General features: G+C 51.7%; 1 protein-coding gene across 2 annotated transcripts in view; it reads left to right on the top strand.

Moving 5' to 3' along the window:
• The first annotated feature begins 4,970 nt into the window (after positions 1 to 4,970).
• Positions 4,971 to 24,299, top strand: part of RANGAP1 (Ran GTPase activating protein 1) — a 32,075-nt gene continuing 12,746 nt past the window's right edge. The window contains exons 1-6 of one of the 2 annotated variants that reach the window (XM_053894868.1): positions 4,971 to 5,084; positions 8,283 to 8,432; positions 13,581 to 13,708; positions 16,596 to 16,655; positions 19,864 to 20,043; positions 22,753 to 22,887. In XM_053894868.1, the coding sequence (XP_053750843.1) occupies positions 8,321 to 8,432; positions 13,581 to 13,708; positions 16,596 to 16,655; positions 19,864 to 20,043; positions 22,753 to 22,887 (615 nt within the window). In that variant the 5' untranslated portion in view covers positions 4,971 to 5,084; positions 8,283 to 8,320. Of the gene's footprint in view, positions 5,085 to 7,758; positions 7,903 to 8,282; positions 8,433 to 13,580; positions 13,709 to 16,595; positions 16,656 to 19,863; positions 20,044 to 22,752; positions 22,888 to 24,299 lie in introns of those variants that run through there. The other variant, XM_019446999.2, reaches the window with a different exon arrangement.

Raw genomic sequence — 24,299 nt, 5'->3', positions numbered from 1 at the left:
ATGTGGGACTTGAACTCATAAACCGTGAGATCGTGACCTGTCGAAGGCAGATGCTTAACCGACTGAGCCACCTAGACACCCCTAAAACAGGTAATTTTTAATTTTTTCTTTTCTTTTTAATAAACTCTACCCCCAACGTGGGGTTCCACCCCAACCCCGAGGTTGAGGTTTAGAGTCTCAGGCTCTACAAATTAAGTCAGTCAGGTGCCCCTTAACTTTTTTTTTTTTTTTTTTTTTTTGAGGGAGAGAGGGCACAAGTGAGTGAGGGAGAGAGAATCCCACAAGGGGCAAAGAGGGAGACAGAGGGAGAGAGAGAAGAGGGGCTCACCTGAAGCAGGGTTCGATATCACGCCACGCGGGGCTCAAACTCATGAACCATGAGATCATGACTTGGGTCAAAGTCCCGTGCTTCACCGAGCCACCTAGGCACCCCCACCCTTAACTTCATTCTGAAGACTCTCTTGCATTTATACTATTTTTAAAATTTTCTGTCAGTATTCATTTAAAACATTATTTTCATTTTGGAACAAAAGAATTCTTAAAAGAGAAAATAATCCACAGAAAGCATTTGGTATCAGGAAAATCTCCGTAAACATTAGACCCAAATTTCAGCTCCCCTACAGATGCCATCCGTTTCTATCTCATTCACCATTGGATTCCCAGAGCTGGAATGGTGCCTGGTACATAGTAGATGCTTAATAAGGATTTGTGGGGGTGAATGAATTATTTTAATTATGGTTAGTCATCAAAGTTTGAAAAGGTCATGTATTCTGATGGGGAGCCCTGGGCTTGAACCCAGGGGAGAATGTGGTTTGAGTGGTCTTTAACAGATGATCTAGCAAAGCCCTCCCACCAGGGGAGGTGACCCTTGAGGGACCATCTTTCTCTAGCGGCCTTGGGAGCACCCGCACCCGGTTGGATCTTGGGAATGTCTCTCCACATTCCTCACATGTCTGGCATAATTCAGCCATTTGTTTTTGATCTCACTAAATGGCAAGTCTGCAGCCTTGGTTTGCTCTTCAGGAAACCAGTATAAATATTGTTATTTATTCCATTTACAATTGGCAATTAAGATTGTTTTCAGGCTCCACAGTGGAATTTAAAACACTCAGTTAAAGTAAACCAAACTAATCAGAGGCAGCCTGCTTTTCTCTTCAAAACATTCTTTAAAAAAAAAAGGGGGGGGGGAGCTGCACAACAGAGACAGAAAGATCGAAAACATTCCCCTTCCCCTTATCCCCGCTTCATACTCACAAAATGACTCGTTTTGCATGTGTGTTGAAATGGACCCCAGCAATCTGGCTTCTGCAGTCTCTTATCTTGGGGTGCCTGGCTGTCTCAATTGGTAGGGCATGCTACTTTTTTTTTTTAATTTTTTAATGTTTTATTTTATATTTGAGAGGGAGGGAGGGAGGGAGAGAGAGAGAGAGAGACAGCATGCAGGAGAGGGGCAAAGAGACAGAGACAGAATCTGAAGCAGGCTCCAGCCTCTGAACCTGTCAATACAGAGTCTGATGCGGGGCTGGAACTCACGGAGCAGCGAGATCATGACCTGAGCTGAAGTCAGACACTTAACTGACTGAGCCCAAGAGCATGCTACTCTTGATCACAGGGGCGTGAGTTCAAGCCCCATGTTGGGCACAGTTTATTAAAAAAAAAAAAAAAAAAAAAAAAAAAAAAAAAAAATCCACTGTCTCTTGTCTAAATTACTGTGTAATTAGAGCAGGTTATTTAACATCTCTGGTTCTCAATTCTTGTCTGCTGAAAAGAAGAAAGGGGTGGCCTAAGATGGCTCTATCCATCTGCCAAAGGCTATGATGCCATTTGCTGAGCCTGGAAAACAAACTAGCTCTCAGGTGATAACTTGAAAGGGAAAGAGAGAGTTGGAGAGAGAGGAGAGATGAGAAATTTGCTGTTTGGAAACAATGATGGCTCTGGACTCCTCTGACTCACTGTGAACCGTCAGGTAACCTCCTCCTCCTTTTTAAACCCGTCTTCCCATTTTATTTTATTATCGTTTTTAGGTGTACATGTTTATTTTTGAGAGAGAGAGAGAGAGAGCAAGAGCATGAGCATGGGAGGGCAGAGAATCCAAAACAGGCACTGACAGCAGAGAAACTAGATGCGGGGCTAGAACTCATGACAGCTGAGATCATGACCTGAGCCAAACGAAGTCAGACATTTAACCCACTGAGCCACCCAGGCACCCCCAGTTTTCCCATTTTAAAGTGGTTTGACATAGAATCTAGATTCAGGAGTAGCAAACAGAATCTGGATTGTTAAACAGAATCTGGATTGTTTTGCGATTTTAGCTTTAATGTGAAGATGTTCCGACAGAACATCTACTCTCTGGCTCTCCACAAGCTCCACTAGGCCCCACTATCTTCTAATACCTCTCTTTTCTTTCTTTCTCTCTTTCTCTCTTTCTTTCTTTCTTTCTTTCTTTCTTTCTTTCTTTCTTTCTTTCTTTCTTTCATTAGGGAGGCTCCATACCCGATGTGGGGCTTGAACTCACGACCCTGGGATCCAGTCACATGTTCTACCAACTGAGCCAGCCAGGCACCCTGAAGGCTATTGTTTCTGCTAAGAATTCCCTTCCAGTCCTTAGGGGGAAAAAAAAAATCCCTTCCAGTCCTGAAAATCCTATGATCCATCAGCTAGGCGAGGGCAGGAAAGATCACCTAAGACGTTCTACCTCCACCTTCCTCTTCCCTTTAGGAAGTCTTTGTCAGAAGGCCAAGGAAGGCCACAGGAAGTAAAACTGGAAAAAAAAGAGGCTGGGAAATCACCCCAAGGGAAATCCAGACTGATTTGATCAGCCCTAGTTGTAATCAGCACAGGAATAGCACCAGGCCTAATTGGGAGCATCTCGGCCTTCTCAAATGATGACTCATTTTAAGCACATATCCAGGAACTCTGATGGGAATCCAGTTCAAATGAGGAAAATGAAGCACCTGTGATAGCCTAATCCCGGAAAAGATGCTGTCAAGATGGGTAGAGTACCCGCCCCAAGGCTCTTGCAGGTTGAGGAAGCTGCCAATAATACTATTAACTGTGTGGGAAAAGCCCTTAGAGCTTCAGATCAACTGCTGTGGGGGCTTGCAGCTTGCTGTGGGGCCCAGAGGAAGGTGACTCATTCTGGACAGAGTGCTGTAGACAAGCCTCCCAGAGGAGGTGGCCTTTGATATGGGCCTTGTATGCAGAGGAGAGGGAGGATGGAAAGAGGACCCACATCTCAGCAGCAGTGCGAACCGAACCAGGGTATGGAGCTCGCTTTCTCATCTCTGTGCTGGAAGGGGTGGCGATGATGCCCGCTTCCTTTGTGGTTGTAAAGAGTAAATGAACTGTGTGTGAAAGGATCTGGCACACAATATATTTAACTTTCAATTGCAGGTAAAGCAAAAGCATGTGCGTGGGCCAAGTTGTGAGAGGTAACTTTGCAGAAGGCTGCATATGTTGATGGTGATTATCTCTGGGTGCTAGAGTTTCTCGGGTAATGTTTACTTTTCTCTTTATCCTATTCTATGTTGGCTAAAGTATTTATAGCAAACACGTTATTTATATAATGGATAAAATGTTCTTTGCGAAAAGATAAAAAAGCTATTTGTGTTCTGATACCTAAAAAATTCAAACCTACAGAGAAGTGGCAAAAGTGTTCAAAGAACTCCCCGTATACCCCTCAGCCAGATTCGCATATTGTGAACGTCTGGCCACATTTGCACTCTCTATATGCATATACACATTTTTTTGAACCACTGGCGAGTCAGTTGCTGATGTCACACCCCTAATTATTTCAGCATGTATTTCCAAGAACAAGGGCAGTCTCTTACATAACCCAGCACAATAATAAGAATCAATAAATGTAACGCTGATACAATACTATCATCTATTGTATACTATTACAATCTATTGTAATACTATTACAAGTCTTGCTAATTGTCTCCATACTGCCCTGAGCAGTAACTTCCTCCCCAGCCCGGGATCCAGTCCACGACCATAGATTGCATTTTGTTGTCATGTTTCTTAGTCTCCTTTAATCTGCAACAGTTCCTCAGCTTTTCTGTCTTTCGTGACACAGACATTTTTGCAAGAGTACAAGACCAGTTATTCTGTTGTAGAATAAACTGTAACTCAGTTTGGGTTTGTCTGCTGCTTTCTCATGACCAGATTAATTGTATGCACTGATGACTGGATGGTGATGCCGTGTCCTTCTCGGTGCATCACATCAGCAGGCGTGCGACGGATGTCAGTTTGTCCAGTTACTGATGTTAACGTGAACCGTTTGGTTAAGATGGGTGTCGCAGCTTCTCTACCATAGGGTAATTATTTCCCCTTTTTAATTATCAAACAATTTGCGGTTATTCATGTGAAAGGTTTCGAATGACTTCTCAATTTCATGGGACAAAAAAGGCGAGGCTTTCCTCTGAGGAAACGGATACCTATTTCTTGCAGAACAGATCTACCAGCTTGCCTTCGGCAGTTCCAGCCTTTGTCAATAAAGTTACGTGCACAGGATCCTTTCCGGAAGAGCTGAGGCTGCTGGACCGGAAGGCACGACGGGAATTGTAGTCTCCCTGGGCACTCGAGGCTACACGCCGCCCTGTGGCCTCCCGGAGAAAGAGCCAGAAGCCGAAAAGGGAGGGCGCAGAGGGAGCCGAGCGGAGGCGCGCTGGGACGCGGTGCATGACGGGACTCGTAGTTCGCGGGCGCCCTCCTGAGGCGGTCGCTGCGCTCCGCGCAGAAGCACTGGACTACCATACCCGCCAGGCCACTCGAGCGGGGGAAGGGGAACCCGGCCTGGACCTTGAACAAATCAAATCGAAGGAAAGAAACTGCCGGCTTTCAAAATCCTCCTCCTCCGCCATCATCCGCGGTGGTGCGGGGAGCAGGTGGTGTCGGAGACAGGAGTGGCGAGAACTGCCGGGAGAGCAGACGAAAGAGCGGGCCGGGCCTCGGGACCGCTGGGCTCGGGGGCGGCGACCCCGACCTGACCTGACCCGACCCGGACCCTAAGTCAGTCCCCGCCCCTGCGGGGCGGACGCGCGCGCTCAGGTCGCCCCACGCGGCGGCGCCTCCTGTTCGCGGTAAGGGTCGGGGTCCCTTGCCTTTCCCCGTCACCTGCCTGGGATGGGGGCGGGGGGCGGCGCGGCCCTGCAGCCGGGCGTGGAAGGTGTGGCGCCCCTGAGCGCCTTCTGGGTCTCTTCTCGGCCTTCTCCCCTGCGCGTCGACGGCCAAGGCGGAGGGGCTGAGAGAGGCGGTGTTGCGGGGGCGCAGGCCCCTTTCCCGGGTGGAGAAACTGAGGCTTGGAGAGGGCGTCTGGCGAAGCTGCCAGCAGCGGCGTCTCCTGTTGGCGTCGGTGACAACTGGGGGCGCGTCCTCCAGGGATCCCGGATGGGGCTCCCGCGCCGCCCGCCTGTCATTTGCGGCCCGCACTCGCGCGTCGCTCCCTGGCCGCCGCCTCCCGGTAGTCCCACGCCCGCGGAGGGCCTGGACGGGCGCCGCAGCCCCTGGGATCGACATGAGTCACTGCTGACGCTTCGCAAGAGCGAGAGATGTGCACCTGAGAAAATCTGAGACTTTCGCGCCCAGAAGGGAGAGAGGCTGTTTGTGTGTCTACTGTTTGTCTTTGCGCTGTCGCCTACCCTTCGCAGACCTTGGACACATCAAGCCACCCCTGTGTGCTTCGCTTTCGCAGTCTTTCGAGTGGACGGTGTGTACGTGCACCGACTGGACTGAGGAGTAAGCCTTTTTCTAGCTGAGAAGTTCTGTGTTCCGATGGGAACCTATGCGGGAGCCCCACCACCATTTTTCTTGCCTCAAATCGCCCCATCCCACAACTGCCAGAGGTGGTGAGGTTTCAGGTTAATTTATTCAGTTTCACGTCTTCATTCTTGGAGCACCTTCTAGATGCCAGGCCTTAGGTTGCACATAAGTGATGCTGTCAAAACATCTGTCAGAGCCTGTCCCTTCTCTGCTAGAAACCTATCAGTGGCTCTGTTAAAAGCCACCTTCTTGGGGCGCCTGGGTGGCTCAGTTGGTTAAGCGCCGGACTTCAGCTCAGGTCATGATCTCACAGTTGGTAGGTTGGAGCACGAGTTCGAGCCCCGTGTCAGGCTCTGTGCTGACAGCTCAGAGCTTGGAGCCTGCTTTGGATTCTGTGTCTCCCTCTTTCTCTGCCCCTCCCGCTTTCTCTGTCTCTCAAAAATAAATAAACATTAAAAAAATGTTTGTTTTCTTTAAAAAAAAAAAAAAAAGCTACATTCTTTAAATGGGCTCTGTGATTTGGGCCTGTTGTTAATTCTCTTTTCTTATTTCTTGATTTTTTTTCCTTCCCTCTCTGCACTCCAACAGTTCCTCTGATCTCCCCTTCCCTCCCTTTCCTTTCCCTTCCCTTCCCTCCCCTTCCTTTCCCTCCCTCCCCCCACTCCCACCCCCAACAAGAGCCTTTGCATTTGCTACTCCCTTTGCAAGAAAGCTCTTCCCCCAGATATCTGCCTGGCCCAATCCTTAATGTCTTTCAAGTCTTTGTTTCTTAACTCATAATATCTTCTCTAACCATCCTGTTTTAAATTGCAACCCCCAGAATATACCTTACCCGCCTTCTCTGTTTATTTTTGTTCTTGTCATTGTCTTAAGATACTATCTTGTTTAGAACACATGTTTTAAGAGGGCAGGGTTTTTGTTTCATTCACTGTTGTGCTCCTGATATCTGGAGCAACGTCCAGAACACAGTGGTACTAATAAAAGTTTGTTGAATGAGTGATTAGATGCTTTCTTACCCAGAAGAATAATTCATGCTTATTGATAAAGATAGACAAACGGGGGGGGGGGGGGTGTGCCTGGGTGGCTCAGTAGGTTAAGCATCCAATTTTTTTTTTTTTTTTTTTTTTAAGTTCATTTATTTGCGAGAGACAGCGTGCTTATGTGCACATTGGGGAGGGGCAGAGAGAGAGAGAGAGAGAGAGAGAATGAGAATCCCAAGCAGGCTCCACAGTGCAGACAGAGCCAGACTCAGGACCTGAACTCAGGAACCGTGAGATCATGACCTGAGCCAAAGTTGGATGCTTAAACCGACTGAGCCACCCAGGTGCTCCAAGGATCCAATTCTTGATATTGGCTTGGGTCGTGATCTTGTGGTGATGAGATTAAGCCCCACGTTGGGCTCTGCACTGAGTGTGGAACTTGCTTGGAATTCTCTCTCTCTCCCCCCTTCCCCCTCTCCCCTTCTCTCCCTCTCTCCCTCTCTCCCTCATTCTGCCCTTTTCCTGCTCTTGTTCTCATGCTCTCTCTTTCTCGAAATAAGTGAACTTTAAAATAATAAAAAAGGCAAACCAGGGTGATAAGGGTTAAGGTAAGGAGAAGGAAGTGGGAAGCAGACCTTTTGAGCCCAGAGAAAGCCTGGGGGAAAGAGAGGATATGGGAGCCATCACAGTTGTATCTCGAGGATGAATAGATTGGGGAAGGACATGTTCTGGATGAGGAGTCTCTGTAGGCATCTCCTAGTTCTATCCTCCACATCAGTTTTCCTTGGTCTCCCCCTGATTGCATGCCATTTCCTCTTTAGGGAAATGGAGTGGGTCTTTCTGCCAGTCTGCTGAGTTCTCCAGGCCGGAAGCTCCTTTCTTCACCTCTGCCTTTGGTCTATTGTGATGGTGGCTGCTGTGATGTAGAGACCTCTGGTCTCCTAGGAACCTGAGGTCTGGCTACCATGGGCTCCCCAGTCTCCTGGCCAGGGTTGAAATCAGACGTGCAGTGGGCTGACCCCTGTTCCCCAGCCCCAGAGACATGCCAGCCAGGGTGGAGGGGCATTTCCTGGGATGGATGAACTGGATCCCTTAGCCATCTTAGTCCTGTTTGAGAAATGGGACCCTCAAACAGAGAGCAACCAAGATGATCAGGCAGGTATGTGTTGGGGGCAGGCTCTTTGCCACTGTCGGTCTGGGACTCGATTGCCATTCACTGGGACCCAGGAAATGGGCAGCTCACACGGCTATGTTTGATGTCCCAGCTGGGGCAGTTGGGCAGGGAAGCTAAAGTGAAATGGTAGCTCTTCAGAGGGTAAAACATGATTTTACTACTTTCTTGCCACTTTCTCCACCTTTCCTAGGATTGTTCCTTCCCTAATGCCGTTTCCATTTCTTCCAGTAGTTTAGCTTTTGGAGTCCCGAGAGCACAGGGGGAGGTAGGGTCAAGCCCCTGAAATGGGTTGTCTCTTACCCGGCCCTCCCCAACCAGGGGCCCTAGGAGACCACTCTCTTTTAATGTAACTTCGGCCTGCTCAGTTTGCAGATTTCCAGGGGAGCCCGGCAACGTAGCCAACATGGCCTCTGAAGACATTGCCAAGCTGGCAGAGACGCTTGCCAAAACCCAGGTGGCCGGGGGACAGCTGAGTTTCAAGGGCAAGAGCCTCAAACTCAACACTGCGGAAGATGGTGAGTTTCTGCTTGGGCTGGCCCAGGGGAAGAGAGAGAGTGTGCGAATGACCGCTTACTCTTACTCACGCTTGGGCTTGTTGAGCTCCATTATCATGTTGTTTTCCTAGTAGCTCTGTGAGATATCACTGGGCCCATTTCAGAGTAAGGCTCAAAGATGATGTGCCTACAAGTGCATGCAGACTTCCCTGCCTGTTGTCACATTTTTGGAAGGTGTCCTTGCTGGTGATGGCTTTAGGTTGGCAGGTGGGCTGTATCTTAGAGGGGATAGTAAGCAATGAGGGATCACGACAGTAGTCCCAGGATATAGCCCGTGACTTCTTACTTCAGACCTTTACCACCACGGACCCAGCCCGGTCTGAGAATCCTGGGTGCCTTCCCCAGAGCTAAGACCCTTGTGGAGCTGCATTAAAACAATAATCCAGGCCCTTTGGGAAGGTCTGTCCATGTAGCCGAATGCCCTTGGGAGAGGGATGGATGGATGTTCTTGTTTGTGTACAGGAACCAGGGCTGGAGGGAACTAGGCATCAGAATTCAGGCCCTGTCTTTTCATCCCTGGCCAAATCATGACTAACACCGGTCAGCCCTGCATCCCCTGGTGTCTGGAAGTGAAGGCACCTACATCAGTACTTGTAAGGCCTCTTGAAGTTCCGGCCCGACCAGGGAAACTGGTCTGGACTTGCCTGGTTGTCCCGGGGTGCAGGCAGGCTTGCTCCTCTGCGCTGGCTTAGAAACGACTTGAGTCCTTGGGTGGCTGGGAACGTGGTAGCACATCTTCCGAATATCTCTGAAAGACCCTAAGATTGAGAGTTTCTGCCTGTGCTGTTATCACTTTCAGTCATGCATCATGCCTGAGGGAGGGAGGTAGAAATGTTACCATTTTATAAATAAGGAAAAAAGATTTGGAAGAACTAACTTGCCCAAGATCACACAGCTGGTAAATACCAGAGCCAGGATTTTAACTGATACCCAGCTGAATCCCTGTGCCTGTGTTTCTCAGTAGACATTCAGCTCAGTTCAGGAAACATGAATTTGCTATTAAATGCCATTCACTGGGGTGCCTGGGTGGCTCAGTCAGTTGAGCATCCGACTCTTGATTTCAGCTCAGGTCATGATCCCAGGGTTGTGGGATCAGTCCCTGTGTTGGGCTCTGGGCTGTGTGTGGAGCCTGCTTAGGATTTTCCCCATGCCCCTCTCTCTCCCTCTCCGTCCCTCCCCCTCTGCTACTCTCTCCTGCTCGCTCATGCACACACTCTCTCGCTGTAAAGTAAATGCCATTCACCGAATGCCTAGTCAGGCAGTCTTAAGTGCCATGCAAGCAATATCTCAGTTTATCCTCACAGAAGTCTTTGAGGTAGCTTTACATCCGCATTTTGGAGATGGAAAATTGAAGCCCAAGGAGGTGATATGACTTGCCTAAGGACGCAGCTATAAGCAATGGAGCCGGGATTAGAACTCAAGTTTGTCCAGCCTTAAAATCCATGTAGATGGGGCACTTGGGTGGCTCAGTCAGTTAAGTGGCCACCTCTTGATCTCAGCTCAGATCTTGATCTCAGGGTCTTGAGTTCAAGCCCCCCATTGGTCTTGGCGCTGGGCGTGAAGCCTACTTAAAAAAAAAAAAAGAAATCTGTGCAGATAACCACTTCGTGAGTGCAGGCTGGACATGCTGCTTCCATTTTGTAGGTCACCAGGGAGGCCCTGCTTACAGCCCCAGCTTCTGAGGAGCTCCTAAGCTGGAGTGGGAAGGAGGTACTCAAATAACTGCCAGGGGACAGAAGGCGAGACATGCTCTGAGAAACGTGAACAGCAAGTTCTAGAAAGAAAGGCAAGGCACAGGAGTCACTTCTAGTCGAGGAGGGCCCAGGAAGTCTCCATGGATGAGGTAGTGTTTGTTGAACTGTCCTTGAAGGAGAAAGGGCACTCTAGGCAGGGGGAGCCACATGAGGTGGGCACAGGAGCTGAGACACACAGGGTGGGCTTAGGAGAAAGGAAATCAGGATGCCATAGGGCGGCCAGGGCAGAGGCTCTTGAATGCTGTGCAGAGGAGCCTGGCAGCCTAATCCTGGGCCCAGACAGGCACTCCAGGTTGGCCGGGAGTGAGCTGGCACAGTCCAGAGAGGGCAAAGGCCTGTGTGAGGAAGCCACGAAACTGATGACTGGAACAAGGTTCTTCACACTCCCCAGTAGGTCATTTAAGGACCAAAGAAAGGACTTTCTGCTTCACATGGCCGAGTCGTACACACACGGAACTTGGTACTTTGTGAAGTGGTGGAGGCTGAAAGGCGCTCCCTGCGGCGCAGCCTGGTGACAGGTGGTTTTTCAGGGGTGGTTGGGACCCATCCCTAACCCGTTGCTAAGTTACGTATAACTCCGTTTGGACTGAAAACCAAGCGAGAGAGGCAGCCCAGCGGTGATCACCCTCTCCTGTCCCAGCCTTTCCCGTGTTGGTGCTTTTCCTTCCAGGCTCACTTTGCGCTTGTGACTCTCCCCAGGGCCGAACTTCTGCACGCTGCCCGTGAATCTCTGTACTTCCGTCCCTTATAGGGCGTCTGTCTTCCCTTGGGGCCCTGACAGCTCTGTCACCTTACTCTTAAGGGCTGCATAAACATTCCCTTGAGCGGCGCTCCATTCTCCTCGTTAACCTGGATGTTAGAGGGGCTCCATATTTTGAGCAGGTCTTTCAAGGGGCTGAGAGGTTATTTCAGCCCTGGCGCTGTGAGCCAGCTGCAGAAGAGGCCTGGGCAGCTGGGACCCGGAGTTGCAGCTCCACAGTGGCCCCCCAGGGGCGGGGGGTGTCTTAGGGGCTTCCTGCCGGGGGGCTGCATAAAGTCCCTGGTTGTATAGGAAGCAAGGATATGGGGCAGGAGCACATGGTTAGAAGTTTGGAGGACCAGTCTGAAGCTTTAACTCTGCTGTTTTCCTGAACTGGGCCGAGTTGCTTCATTCCTTGAAACCTCAGTGTCCCCTTCTAGATAATGTGGGAGGCTCTTCCCTGGCCTGCCCTCCTGGTCGTGACATGAGAAAAGGAAAATGAATGCCGGCCACCACTGTCTGGCCGAGTGACCTTAGTAGGCAGTTAGTACCTTCTCCGTGTCTCCACTTACTCAACTGTGAAGTAGATGTAACAGTAATTACTTGAGTAGGTGTGGGAGAGAATGCTAAGCACTGGTCTCTGGGGGGCAGAGTCCATGGGAGCAGGACCCAGTGAGGAAGGGGGTAAAGTCTCCACATAACAATCAAGTAATCGTGTAGAAGAGTGTCAAATTGTAGCAGGCGGCATTTGCAAGGAGACCAGGGCTGTGAAACCTGCCAGGCAGGTTGGGAGTTCGGCTGCTGGGGTGGAGGCCGAGGGAGGGAGGCAGGTACAAAGGCCCCACTGGGACAGCTTCTCAGGGAGCTCCTTCCCACCTTCCTGAAGCCCCGTCTGTGGTCTTTGTCACCTAAGAGGTCAGGTCCAGCTTTTCTCTCCCACACACACCTCCACCCCACCACCTCATCCCCTTTGCATCTCGTGCCAGCCGGACTAGATGGGCTTTGTCTCGTGCATTTAGTATGTTTTTGTTCAGATTGTAAAATTTTAATACATGCTTGTTATAGAACACAGAAATATGGAAATAAGGCAAAAAAACATACCTTTCATTGTCTCACAGCCCAGGATACAACTACTGTTAATTTTGGTGCATTTTCTTTCCAGTGTTTTTTCTAAACATAGGTGAGTTCCTTCCTTCATTCTTTCTTTCTTGTTTACTAATTGGGATCATAATGACAGGTACTTTAAAAGTTGCTTTATAACCTGGTATATCAAGAATATATTGAGCAGATTAAAAAAAAAAAAGAATTTATCAAGCACATGATGGAAAAAGCACAGAATCAGCCATAATCCCAGCACGTAGAGAAAACTGTTTGAACATTGGGTTTCTATCCTTTTAGACCTTGAGAAGAGGGTGTGTGTGGGGGGGGGGGGGCGGGGAGGGAGGGAGAGAAAGAGAGAGAGATAGAATACATTTTATCTTTTTGTTTTTATTTATTTTTTAAAAGTTTATTTTGGGGCGCCTGGGTGGCTCAGTCTGTTAAGTGGCCGATTTTGGCTCAGGTCATGATCTCGCGGTCCGTGAGTTCAAGCCCCGCGTCAGGCTCTGTGCTGACAGCTCAGAGCCTGGAGCCTGTTTCAGATTCTGTGTCTCCCTCTCTCTGACCCTCCCCCGTTCATCCTGTCTCTCTCTGTCTCAAAAATAAATAAACATTAAAAAAAAAAAAGTTTGAGAGAGATTGTGTACACACGTGCAAGTTGGAGGTGGGGGGCGAGGGGGCGGGGAGAGAATCCCAAGCAGGCTCCTTGCTGTCAGCACAGAGCCCCATGCGGAGCTTGAACTCACAAACTGTGAGACCATGACCTGAGCTGAAATCAAGAGTCAGACGCTTAACCGACTGAGCCGTGTTCCCTGGTAGAATGTGAGCCTGTCCAGTCTCCTTTGCAAGCCCCGTATGTATTTTTTAATAGGTATAATATTTTACATGTGTGGTCAGACCAAACACCAGTGGAAAACCTCATTATTCACTTATCACTATGACATGAGTATTTTCCAAGTCAGGTAAACACCTGTGTCGCCATTCATGATGACGGCAGCGTAACCTTGTAATGTATCCCAGTGAATTAACCTGTTCTCTGCTGATGGGCGTTTAGCTTGTTTGGGATTTTTCGTCATAACAAAAACAATACAGTAATGAGCACCCCACGCATGAATCCTGTGACACTGACAGCCTTCATGTGGTTGTACCCCCGGTCCTCTGACTTGGATGCTGTTTTCCTGCTTGGAAAACACCCCCCATGCAGAGAGCCTCCTCACACACCACCTATAAAGTGCTTCAAGCCCCTTTGCCCTATGCCGCCTGTTTCTTTCCTCCTTTGTGTCCCAAGCCTTCCATATACCTGCCACCTCTAACACTCACTGCAGAGGAATTGTTTTTGTAGCCGTGTTCCCCGGTAGAATGTGAGCCTGTCCAGTCTCCTTTGCAAGCCAGGGCCCAGCACACAGCAGGCATACTATGGCTGTTGGAATTGTGAGTGACGAGGTAGTGGCCGGGCTCTCTTCTGCCTCAGTTGTTGGTGATTCCAGAATCTAAGGTTCTGTTCTTTGGTCCTTCCAGCCAAAGATGTGATTAAAGAGATCGAAGACTTCGATGGCTTAGAGGCTCTGCGCCTGGAGGGCAATACGGTGGGCGTGGAGGCAGCCAGGGTCATCGCCAAGGCCTTGGAGAAGAAATCAGAGTTGAAGGTAAGATTTGCAGGGCGAGCAGGCCCACACTGGTTGGGGCTAAGCTTCCACTCAGGCCACCACAACCCCTGCCTATGTCTAGACCCTTCTAGGGTCCTGCCTTGCTGGCGGTCACCATGAACAGCTCCTCTTGTTGCTCTGGCCTCCCGGTGCTGGCCAGAACCCCTCTCCCTGCATGATATGTCCACTTGGGTCCCCCAGTAACAGATAAGAATGTCAGGTTTATCCAGTAACATCCATGAAAGATAAAGGAGAAAGAAGCGGAACTGGACAGAGAGAGCCTTCAGCTAGCCCCACTTTAGGGGACTCCCATGAAATTCCAGTCCTTCAAAATGCTCTGTGAGAAGAGTTGGGGTATCATGTGTTTAAAACGTCAGGAAGGTGTCCCTGCACGCTCTCCATTCCCAGGAATCCTACTGTTTATTAGCACATTAAAGCCTCTGCAGAGCCACGAGGGAGAACCCTACTTTCCCAACTGCAAATGGTGCTCAGTGCCTGTGGGACCAGGCTTGTGCTGGGCTCTTCTGCACATGTCATTTAATCCTCACTGCACCCTGGGGAATAAAGACTGGGTCCCTTTTGTAAGTCAAGGGAACCGAGGCTCAGAGGAGCTGAGTAAACAGCCCAGGATCCTAATGCTGACAAGTAGCCCAGCCACATGGCACAGTCTCAAGTCCAGTGCTCTTTCCCAGCCCCACTGTGCTTTCCGAAGGGAAGGAATGCAGGGCCAGAGCCGGCAGAGCGGGTTTGCCCAGTGAGGACCTAGAGCTAGTCCGTGAGGTGGCCTTGCTGTTGTTTCCTCGGGAAAATGGCGGTCAGGTTAATAGCCAAGCCGTTGGCTGTTTCTTCTTTTTGGCCCGGTGCCTGTTGTTTTCCTGAGCATAAGCTGGGACGCTGTCCTGCAAAAGAACTCAACCCACCCCAGCGACCAGTGAAGGGGCAGGAATGGAGTAGCTGTGGCCTGGGCCCGGAGGCCACACGAGCTGTGCTTTGGCATCTGGGTTTAAGCCCTGGTACCACCACCTTATCTGCGTTATGTGGCCTTGCACCAAACTCTGCTCTGAGTCTGGGCTCCTCTGTAAAAGGGTTTTCTTCCCTGTGAGTTGGCCTCGGTGACCAGGCTTGTGCAGGCTTGTGTCATGAGAGAGCTTGGCCATCAGGAGTGCCTTGCGCATCTTGTCATCCTGTGCAGACCTAGCGCCTTGAGTCGCTCCGCCCAGCATCTCAGCTCTGCGCGTGCAGGAGGGAGCCAGGGTTGGGTCAGGGTCCTGGTGGCAGGGGTGTTCTGGGCAGGGGTGCCGATGCGAGTTAAGATGTTACCACCCTTCTTGCAACACAGGCATAAGCTAGGTCTTGACAGATGAGAAAAGTGTGGTCCAGGGTCAGACATCTCAGGAGTGGGATCAGAGTCCAGATAACAGCCCAGCATCAGAACTGCTCTGCGGTTACTACTGCTCACTTAGAGATTGTTGAGGCCAAAAGCTTCATTCCAAAGAGGGGATCCCAGGGGTCAGAGACTGGGCGGGATGAATGGCAGGCCTGGAGTCAGCTAAGATGGAATTGGAACCTAGTCCTTGTGCTCCAAATCCCCATGCTGACCCTTGACCCATCAGACATGGGTTTGGGAAGCTTCGGGGTAAGGTGCCAGTTGTTAGGGTTCTGGCGCTCAGGCTGTGGCTGCCTGTCCTGACCCTGAGCACCGGTCTTCAGATGTGACTCACTGAGCCCACCCATGTAGACTGCCCCCCCCCAGCCCCGCCCCCCAGGCCCTGCAGGTGTTGATTTGTTTACTGGAGGCCTTGAGAATTCTAAGGATACCAGTTTGCCCAGTACTTAAGGTTCGATTTATTTAGTTCAGACACTTCAAGGACTGGATTTTCAAGGGAAAGTTGCTTTGGGTTCCATCATTCCCAGGATTGGCCCAGGAAAGGCTGGAGCTGCCTGAGTTGATATTTTGGATGGACATAGCAACCAGAGTTGAAGGGTAAGGCTGTGTGCTTGGAGCTTTTAAACTCTGCTGGCCTATCATAGAGCCGCCGCCTTGGTGCCATTACCTGATATTTTGTTTAAATCAGCTCACTTTAATGTCATGTAAAAGCAAACATCCCTTCTGTAAATGTAAAGTGGTTTTCCTTACCATAAAGGAAACAAAATAGCGTTATTAAATTCTGGTTTGACGCATCGTCCCCTCTTGAGCGTGAGTCCTGCTCATCCTTTTTTCAAAGGCTGATGAGCAAGGAGCGGAGAGGTGGGCAAGATCCACCAGCCCCAAAGCAAGGCTACCTTCTGGAGGTGATCAGAGGGTTGAAAAGAGCCTTGAAGGGTGCGTGGCTGGTGCTCTCCCAGTCAGTAGAGCATGAGACTCTTGGTCTCGGAGTCATGAGTTTGAGCCCCCCATTGGGCATAGAGATTACTTAAAAAACAAAAAAAGCCTTGAAAAATTAGTAACTTCCTGGCTGCTGGATCCTATTTGGTTATTTTCTGCCCCTGCCACCCAAATCCTGACATGTGTTGCTTCACCCACAGTGTACGGGGAAACTGATGTTGGAAACGAGCGCTGGGCCAGGAGTCTGGCATATTGGTCCTGGTCCTGCCACTGCCCTGGGCCTGGGGCCGGTCTTTTCCTTCTCAGCCTGGTTTCTCTCCTGGAAAACGAGAGGATTGGGCCAATCAGGTTTTCCTGACAGTTCTGCTGAGCCCTGTATGGCCTTTGGAGGCCGCCAGGTTCCCCCAACTTCCACCAGAGCTGGGCCAGCTTTTTGCTGAGGAAACTCAAATTAAAAATTAAGAAGCATTGTAACTGTCAGTGGTCCACAAGGGTGAGGTGCTGCCTGCAGGCCACCTCTGAGGGGCACCCCTAATGCTTCTCTTCCTCCTCCTTCCAAAGCGATGCCACTGGAGTGACATGTTCACAGGGAGATTGCGGTCTGAGATCCCACCAGCCCTGGTAAGTGCACAGTCCGCTGCTCCCCTCCCCCGGGCACAGGAGCCCCTTTAGCAGTTCCCAGGGCTTTTTTTCACACTTTTGTCCACACTTTCTTCACCCTGTGATGAAGATGCTGGAATAGAAGCCAGGGGAGCACAACATCTGTCTTGTGTCCTGATGGGCAGGTGGGGGTACAGGTGAGAATGGAGACTTGAGGCCTAGTGATAGGAGGTACAGCAGCGCCCAGGGATTCCAGGGTTCATTCCTGAGCTTCGTGGTTTCACCCTCACCGCAGATCTCACTCCCTCCGCTCTTACTCCTCTCTTAGCTTTGCACTTCCCTGTGCTCCCCATCATGCCCTTCTGTGGCCCCCCCATCTCCCCCTGGGCCCTCCCTTTCTCCATACCACTGTTTTTGCTTTGCTTCTCATCATGGGTGGCTTCCATCCACACTGTTTTCCATTTCCCCGTTCCTGGGGCTCAGCTTGGCTCGGGTCAGGTTCCCAGCCTGGGGTTCGGTGGGTGGGGTGAGAGGGGGCATCACTGAGCAGAACGTGGCTTGCCTGGGGCTCAAGGGAAAGAGGCAGGGCTGGTAATAGGCAGCCTTTCAGTAACATGGGGCCTAGTACATGAGATGCCTTCACGGTGAGGTTCTTGGTCAGTTATTTGTTGTGACCATCTGTGTTATGGGGTCTCTCACCCTGATTGTGCAGGCTGCCTTCTCAGTCCTCCGTGCCTCTAGTCAATGCGGGGGTTCCTGAGGTGCCCATGTACCAACCTCATTTCTAAAGCACCTCACTCTGGGGGAACCTGGCTCAGTGGAGTGTGTGACTCTTGATCTCAGGATCGTGAGTTCAAGCCCCATGTTGGGTGTAGAGCTTACATTTAAATGAATGCATAGATCTATAAACAAATATATTAATAAATAAATGTACGTAATAATAATGGGACACCTGGGTGGCTCAGTCGATTAAGTGTCCAACTCTTGATTTTAGCTCAGGTCATTATCTCCTGGTTGGCGAGATCAAGCCCTGAGTTGGGCTCTGTGCTGTCAACTTGGGATCCTCTCTCTGCCCCTCCCCTGATCTCATGTGCACAGTGTGCTCTCTCTCTCTCTTTCTCTCTTGAAATAAGTCAACATTTAAAAAATAATAAAGCACCTTGGTCTGGTAAACAACTAAAGGTGATTCAGGAAGTGACAGGTGCCCTAATGGGGACTCCAGAGGGAGGGCTCCTCTGTTGGGGGATTGAGGAAGCCCTTGGGGAGCTGGTTAAGTTACCAGTCTCAAAGGGTGAACAAGAACCAGGTGAAGGTAGAATTTAGAGTATAAATTACGTGAATTCATTTGGAGGTTTGTATGTAAAAGGATTGAAAGTTAGAAGAGGTTGGGATGCCTGGGTGGCTCAGTCAGTTGAGCGTCCGACCTGACTTCGGCTCAGGTCATGGTCTCATGGTTTGTGAGTTCGAGCCCTGCATCAGGCTCTGTGCTGACAGCTCGGAGCCTAGAGCCTGCTTTGGATTGTGTGTCTCCCTCTCTCTCTGCTCCTCCCTTATGCACTTGCTCGCGTTCTCTCTCTCCCAAAAATAAATAAACATTAAAAAGAAAAGTTAAAAAAAGTTAGAAGAGGGAGGGAAGAAAACATACTTGTTGGATACGAACTATGGGCCCCTGTGTGCATTATTTTACCTGAATTTTGGCATTTAAGTTTCTCAATTTTTTTTAAAGTTTATTTTGAGAGACTGTGTGTGTGTGTGTGTGTGTGTGTGTGTGTGTACAGACACATGGGTGGGCAGAGAGCAAGAGGGAGAGAGAGAATCGCACGTTAGACCAGAGCCGGATGCGGGCTCAAACTTATGAACCTGACCTGAGGTTCATGATCATGACCTGAGCTGAAACCAAGAGTCAGACGCTTAACCAGCTGAGTTACTCAGGCATCCCAAGTTTCTCCATCTTTAAAGGAGATATTCTTATCTCCGTATTACCAGCAACAAGAGTGAATCTTAGAAAGGCAGGTAAGAGAATTTGGGGTCAGGGAAAGGCGTGAGATGCAGGGATGGTGGAGCAGACACAGAGGGTTCAGCAACTCTGACTGCTGGAGGGCTGGAGGTCCTCGGGGCCAGATGGCAGGGGCGTGGCCTTCTCCCAAGGTTGGGGCAGCCAGAGAATGGCCCTCTGTTGCTGAGTCAGTGGTGGGGAAGACAGTGGAAACTGCCTCAGCTATCCTGTCCGTGGCCTGGGCAGGGACGGTGTCTCTTGCTACCCCCTGCCCTCCACTGGGAACCGTGTGCATGATGAGTGCCCCGCCTGTTTCTGCCCCCAGTTTCTGGTAGAGCCTCCTCCTCACCCATCTCCTGGGGAACTGTAGGTATCCCCAGCCCAGGAGGTTCATAGGAGAGCTCGGTGTCTCCATGCCACGTCGGTCCTGGGCTGTGGCTTGGAGACAGGCACCCATCTGCCCGGTGCCCGCCAGAAACCCCGGAGGCCTCAGCGGTGCCTGCCTCCCTCCTGCACATCCTCTGAACGCCCAGCTTCTGCAGGTCTTCCTCCCTCTGTGAGGCCTGTGACTGACCTGGGGCTCACGTCTCCCATCTCCCACCACGCTGGCCAGCCAGCTTCCTCCTCTGCTGCCTGGATCACTGTCTCATGCTCCTGGGCGGGCAGTCGGCATATCCGGTGTCCCTCTACACATCAGTGTGCCCTCCTCAGACTTGGAGGATGTGTCCTCTCTGTCCCTCACCCACCTCAAAGCCCTTTGCTCTCGGGCTTATAGGGTCACAGTCCTTGCCCTAATGTTCGGGCCGCTTGCCTGATTTGACTCCTCTCTTTCCTTCCAGCCTCAACCTCTTCTGGAGTCCTAGACACACAGTAGGCTGCTTCACGCCTGTGTCTTTGTTTATGTTCTTTTGTTTGCTTATGTTCGTGTTTTTACTGTTGGCTGGAATCGCCTCATCTGTGGTTAACTGATTCTCATCCAGCCTGAGCTCATATGCCACCTTCTATAGGAAGCCTTCCTTGACCACCCCCATGTATACCAAGCCCCACGCCCCACGCCCCACCTGAATTGGGAGCCCTCTTCAGGGTTTCCAGTCCTGGATATAAAATAGGGACAGCTCTGTACTGAAACGGTCTGTGTCTCTGCCTGGGTGCCCCCTGAGGGCAGGGGTCCTGGCACAGAAGCAACATCTGGTGGGTGTCTGTGATTCTGAGATGAGCCCTTTCTGTGCCCAGACCTCACTAGGGGAGGGACTCATCACAGCCGGGGCGCAGCTGGTTGAGCTGGACCTGAGCGACAACGCGTTTGGGCCTGACGGCGTTCGAGGCTTCGAGGCCCTGCTCAAGAGTTCCGCCTGCTTCACCCTTCACGAGCTCAAACTCAACAACTGTGGCATGGGCATCGGAGGTGGCAAGGTGGGTGTGGCGGGCCCTCCCGCATGTGCCTGTTGTCCCTCACCCTTCTTCCCTCCCTGCCTGGTCTCCTGCTGCGTTTGCATCCATTGGAAATATGTGCCCATGGCCACCATCTGGGATGGCTGGGTTGTTGTTTTTCTCTTCAGAGGAGAAAGGCCTCAAAGGCAGCTGCCTGTGGCCAGTGGGGAGAGGAGGTGGAGGCCTGGAGGGTGGGGTTGCCAAGCAACCGTTCCCCGGTTCTCGGTGTTGTCTTGGCAACACAGAGGCAGTGTCGCATACATGCTCGACCTGCTGGCTCTGCAGAGTGCAGGGCTTGGGCATCCCAGACTCGCTGTGCCCTCAGAACAGCTGGCAGAGCCACGTGAGGCCCAGTGTGTGCACGTGGGGGAGGGAACCCAGGAAGAGAAACTGCTTGGGCCTGGGCACAGCTCACCCTCTTCCTGGACAGGGCCCCCCTGTCCTCCCAACCAGTTGGGCTGGTCAGCACGGAAAGGCGTGTCTTCTCTTCCCAGAACCTGTACTGGGGGAGCCCGGCCTTGTTCTCTTTTCCGTCGTTCTGGCTCCTTTAGGCCCAGATACCAGAAAGACCAATTCCCATCCTCCCTACCTCCATTCACATTCTGAACAAAAGAAGAAAAGGGTTGGGACACAGGACGTACAGCGACTGGGGACATCTTCTTTTTGAAGGTGTGTTAAATGCACACCCTCGTTCTCCCACTCGTGCTGAAATGGGGGGTGATGCTCTTCCCAGTCTTCCAGTTAACTGGACTTGGGTCAAGCCCCCAGATGGCGTTGCTAGGGTGGGACTAATGTGGGATTTGGACCTGCTTCCGTGCACCCATCAGAGCAGCAAGGGGAGCTTGTGTTGTGCTCTCAGTGTCCCAGGCTGAGGTCCCGGAGCGGCCTCCCCTGCAGGGGGTGCCTGTTGCCTCTCGCCCCCTGGGAGGGAGATTCGGGGCGTGCTCCCAGCTGCCTTGACCTGCCCCCCACAGTCTAATTGGGGAATAAGCCGTGCATGTGTTAAGACATTAAGGTGCTGACATCAGCACAGAAAACAGGTCCAGCCCAACCTAGAGTGGGGTGTGCTGGGGGAGCCGGACACCTGCCTGTAATCTGCCTCAGCCTTCCATTAGCTGCCTTCTGCTGTGCAGCGTCCGGGGGGACTGAGCTTCCAGAACTGGCTGTCAGGCATTGCCCTTACTTCAGCACGTGGGATGGCCTAGGGAACACAATAGTTTGAACCCAGGGGCCTCCTGGCAGCCCCGCTCCACTCTCGAATGTGATTTGTACTTGGCTTTACCTTCCTCACCACTCATTCGGTGAGAGCTTTTTGTCACATCTCGTGGGTGCCGGCCTTGCTGATCTGAACCTCCCGGGGGCCGCAAGCACCAGGGTCTCCGGGTCCTTCAGGATCTGTTCCCTCCAGCTGGAATACATTCAGTGTGGCCAGTGTGCCATGCACATGGGAATTGGAGGGGCCTCGAGGATTCACGTGGGAATGAGACATAGCTCTCTGCTTGGAGCTCTCCAGACCCAGAGTCCCCAAGCTGGACTCTTGTAGGAGCGATGACCTCACCACGGTGACTCCAGAGGGAATTGGGGAGAATGGGGGGTGCTGGTACAGTTGGCTGCCTCCTCTGCAAAGGTTCCTCGGGAGGCTGGTTGGTGGCGGAAATCCACAGTCTCTACTGAGCATGTGCACGGCTCACCGCATCAGGAGTCAGGCTGGTGGTGGCTCCCAGGGACAGAATGCTGTGCAGGCAGGCTGACCTGGCTGTCAGTTGCAGTTCCGATGCATATTTGCTGTGAGACCGTGGCCGGCTCAGTTACCTGTCTGAGCCTCGGCTTCCTTGTTTATAGTTGAAAGCCAATACCCCTTGCCTCCCAGGCTCGTGTTGAGGTTGAAACGAGGTGCGAGAGGACCCTCGCTGAGCGTGCTGATGGCCTGTCGGTGCTGTGGAGACCTTGCTTCTCTCCTGCTGCCCTTCTTGTGAATCTTTTATGTTTTATTTACTGTGGTGTCTCTGATTCCCAGCAGCCAGCCAGTATTTTTTAACTCTTGGCACTGTTGGTTTCACCCGTGTAGAAGCCACCTCCTGGCACCACCTCAACAGCAGGACAAACTGGGTTTCCGGGTTTTCCTCCCAGCAGCCGAGACCCTGCCATGTGTGGCTGGCCTGGGCACAGGCATGTGTCCGATGAGTGTGGCAGGGCCATGGTCTCATCCAGCTCCCCTTAGGCGTTGGGGAACATGCAAGAGATGCCAGAAGATTTAGGCTCTGGTCCAGACTCAGCCACTTGCTTACCGACTAGAGGAATGTTTCTGTCCCTCTTGGAGCCTGAGTTTCTTTAGCCAGAAAGTGGGAATCACGATGGTCCCCATCTGACAGGGCATCTGGCAGTAGAGTGAGCTGACTGAAGCACCTTCCCTAGGACCTGTCTTTCAGTTGACCTGCCCATGTTGGAGTCTCCCTTCCTGCCAGGTCTCTATCTCCCCGTCTCTAACAGGCACAGGGTGGTGGGACACGCAGATGAAGTGGAATATGGGAAAGCCCTTCGTTGTAAGCTGTGGGTGCTGGCACACGTGCAGTACGGCCATGGTGCTTATGAGCAGTTCTTGTCCCTGTGTCCACCGCCAGTAGGTGGCATGGGAGGTTGAAGACCAGGCCTCCTGCCTCAGGGCTGGGCCCCTTGCCTTTTCCCCCACAGATCCTGGCAGCGGCTCTGACCGAGTGTCACCGGAAGTCCAGTGCCCAGGGCAAGCCACTGGGCCTGAAGGTCTTCGTGGCTGGCAGAAACCGTCTGGAGAACGATGGAGCCACTGCCTTGGCGGAAGCTTTCGGGGTGAGGCTTTTAATCCTGGTCTGCATCCCTACTCTGGAATTGAGCTGCGAGGCCTAGGGCGAGCCGCTTCCCCTCTCTGAGCCTGCTGGCTCATTCTGCAGTGGGGCAGAATGCCTGTGATGTGTCTGAAAAGCCACCCCATCCAGCACTGCAGGTGAATTGGTAGTGGCTCCTGGAATCCTGTTTGAGAAGATTGTGTGTGGCTCTGATCAGTGAGTGAGGTCTGCCTGGCTCAGGTATGGGAGTCAGGGGTGCCAGAGCAGCGAGCAGGACGACGGCCTGGCATGACGTCAGCCTGCGCTCCCTGAAGGTCAGTGTCTCTGCCTCTAGTGGGTGGGGCACAGAGATGGAGTGAGTCCTCAGACTCACCCTTGCGACGGAGGTAGGGGGCAGTGGCCCAGGTGCCCTTTCCCCCTACTCCTCTCCTTCCACTCTCCTCTCTCCTCATAGCTGCCCTGGTGCCCTGCCCCCTCCCCTGACACTGTTGAGATCTTGACTGTGAGCTCCGGGAGAGGGCCACCCCTACCCCATGGGGCTGGGAACGTTGGAGTCTGTCTTTTCACTTAATGTAAATGTTTTCTGTGGCAGACAGTATCCTAGCGGTATTAACTGTATTCAGGCCACAGCAACATCCCCCATAGTGTTGCTACTTCAGACGGTCTACCTGGTGGAGCGCCTGCCTCAGACAGAGAGTGGGAATAGTGGGGGACAAGTGCCTTACTGGACCCCGGGCTGCAGGAGAGCTCTTGCTGCCTCTGGAGCCGGAGGAGCCTAGTTACCGTCCTTGTAAACATCATGACGTTAAAGGTTACGCCTTCTCTGCGCCCCTTCCCTCACCTTGCCGTCCCCAGTGTGGTGAGTGGGAATGGGGATGTGCTGTGGTTGTGCTAGGCATCCATCAGATGTCCTTCTGTGCTCTTGGACTTGGGGTCCGTAGGATGCCTCTCGTCTGTGGATAGAACCCAGGGAGTCTTTGAACGTGGATGGGGGAAGATTGCATGATTATTAACACTAACGTAACTAAAATGTAGTGGGTTTTTTTAATTACTTTACTTTGAGAGACAAAGAGTGCAAGCGGGGAGGGGCAGAGAGAGAGATTGAATCCCAATCAGCCACCGCACAGAGCCTGATACGGGGCTCCATCTTACGAACTGTGAGATCATGCCCTAAGCCACCCAGGTGCCCTTAAGATGTAGTGTTACCTTCAGTTGTGAAAGTAGACGATAAGCCTCAGCTGCTTTAGAAATGCCCACGATTGGGCACCTAGGTGGCTCAGTCGGTTAAGTGTCTGACTTCAGCTCAGGTCATGATCTCAGGGTTCGAGAATTTGAGCCCCGCATCGGGCTCGCCTGCTTCAGATCCTTTGTCCCTGCCCTCTCTGCCCCTCTCCCTCTTGCACTTTGTCTGTCTCT

The sequence above is a fragment of the Panthera pardus genome, unplaced genomic scaffold (genome assembly GCF_024362965.1).
Source record: "Panthera pardus isolate Hobbes unplaced genomic scaffold, ASM2436296v1 HiC_scaffold_6, whole genome shotgun sequence".
NCBI classification, from domain to species: Eukaryota; Metazoa; Chordata; class Mammalia; order Carnivora; family Felidae; genus Panthera; species Panthera pardus.
Note: the sequence above shows the minus strand (reverse complement) of the source record. Positions and strands in the feature narration are given on the sequence as shown.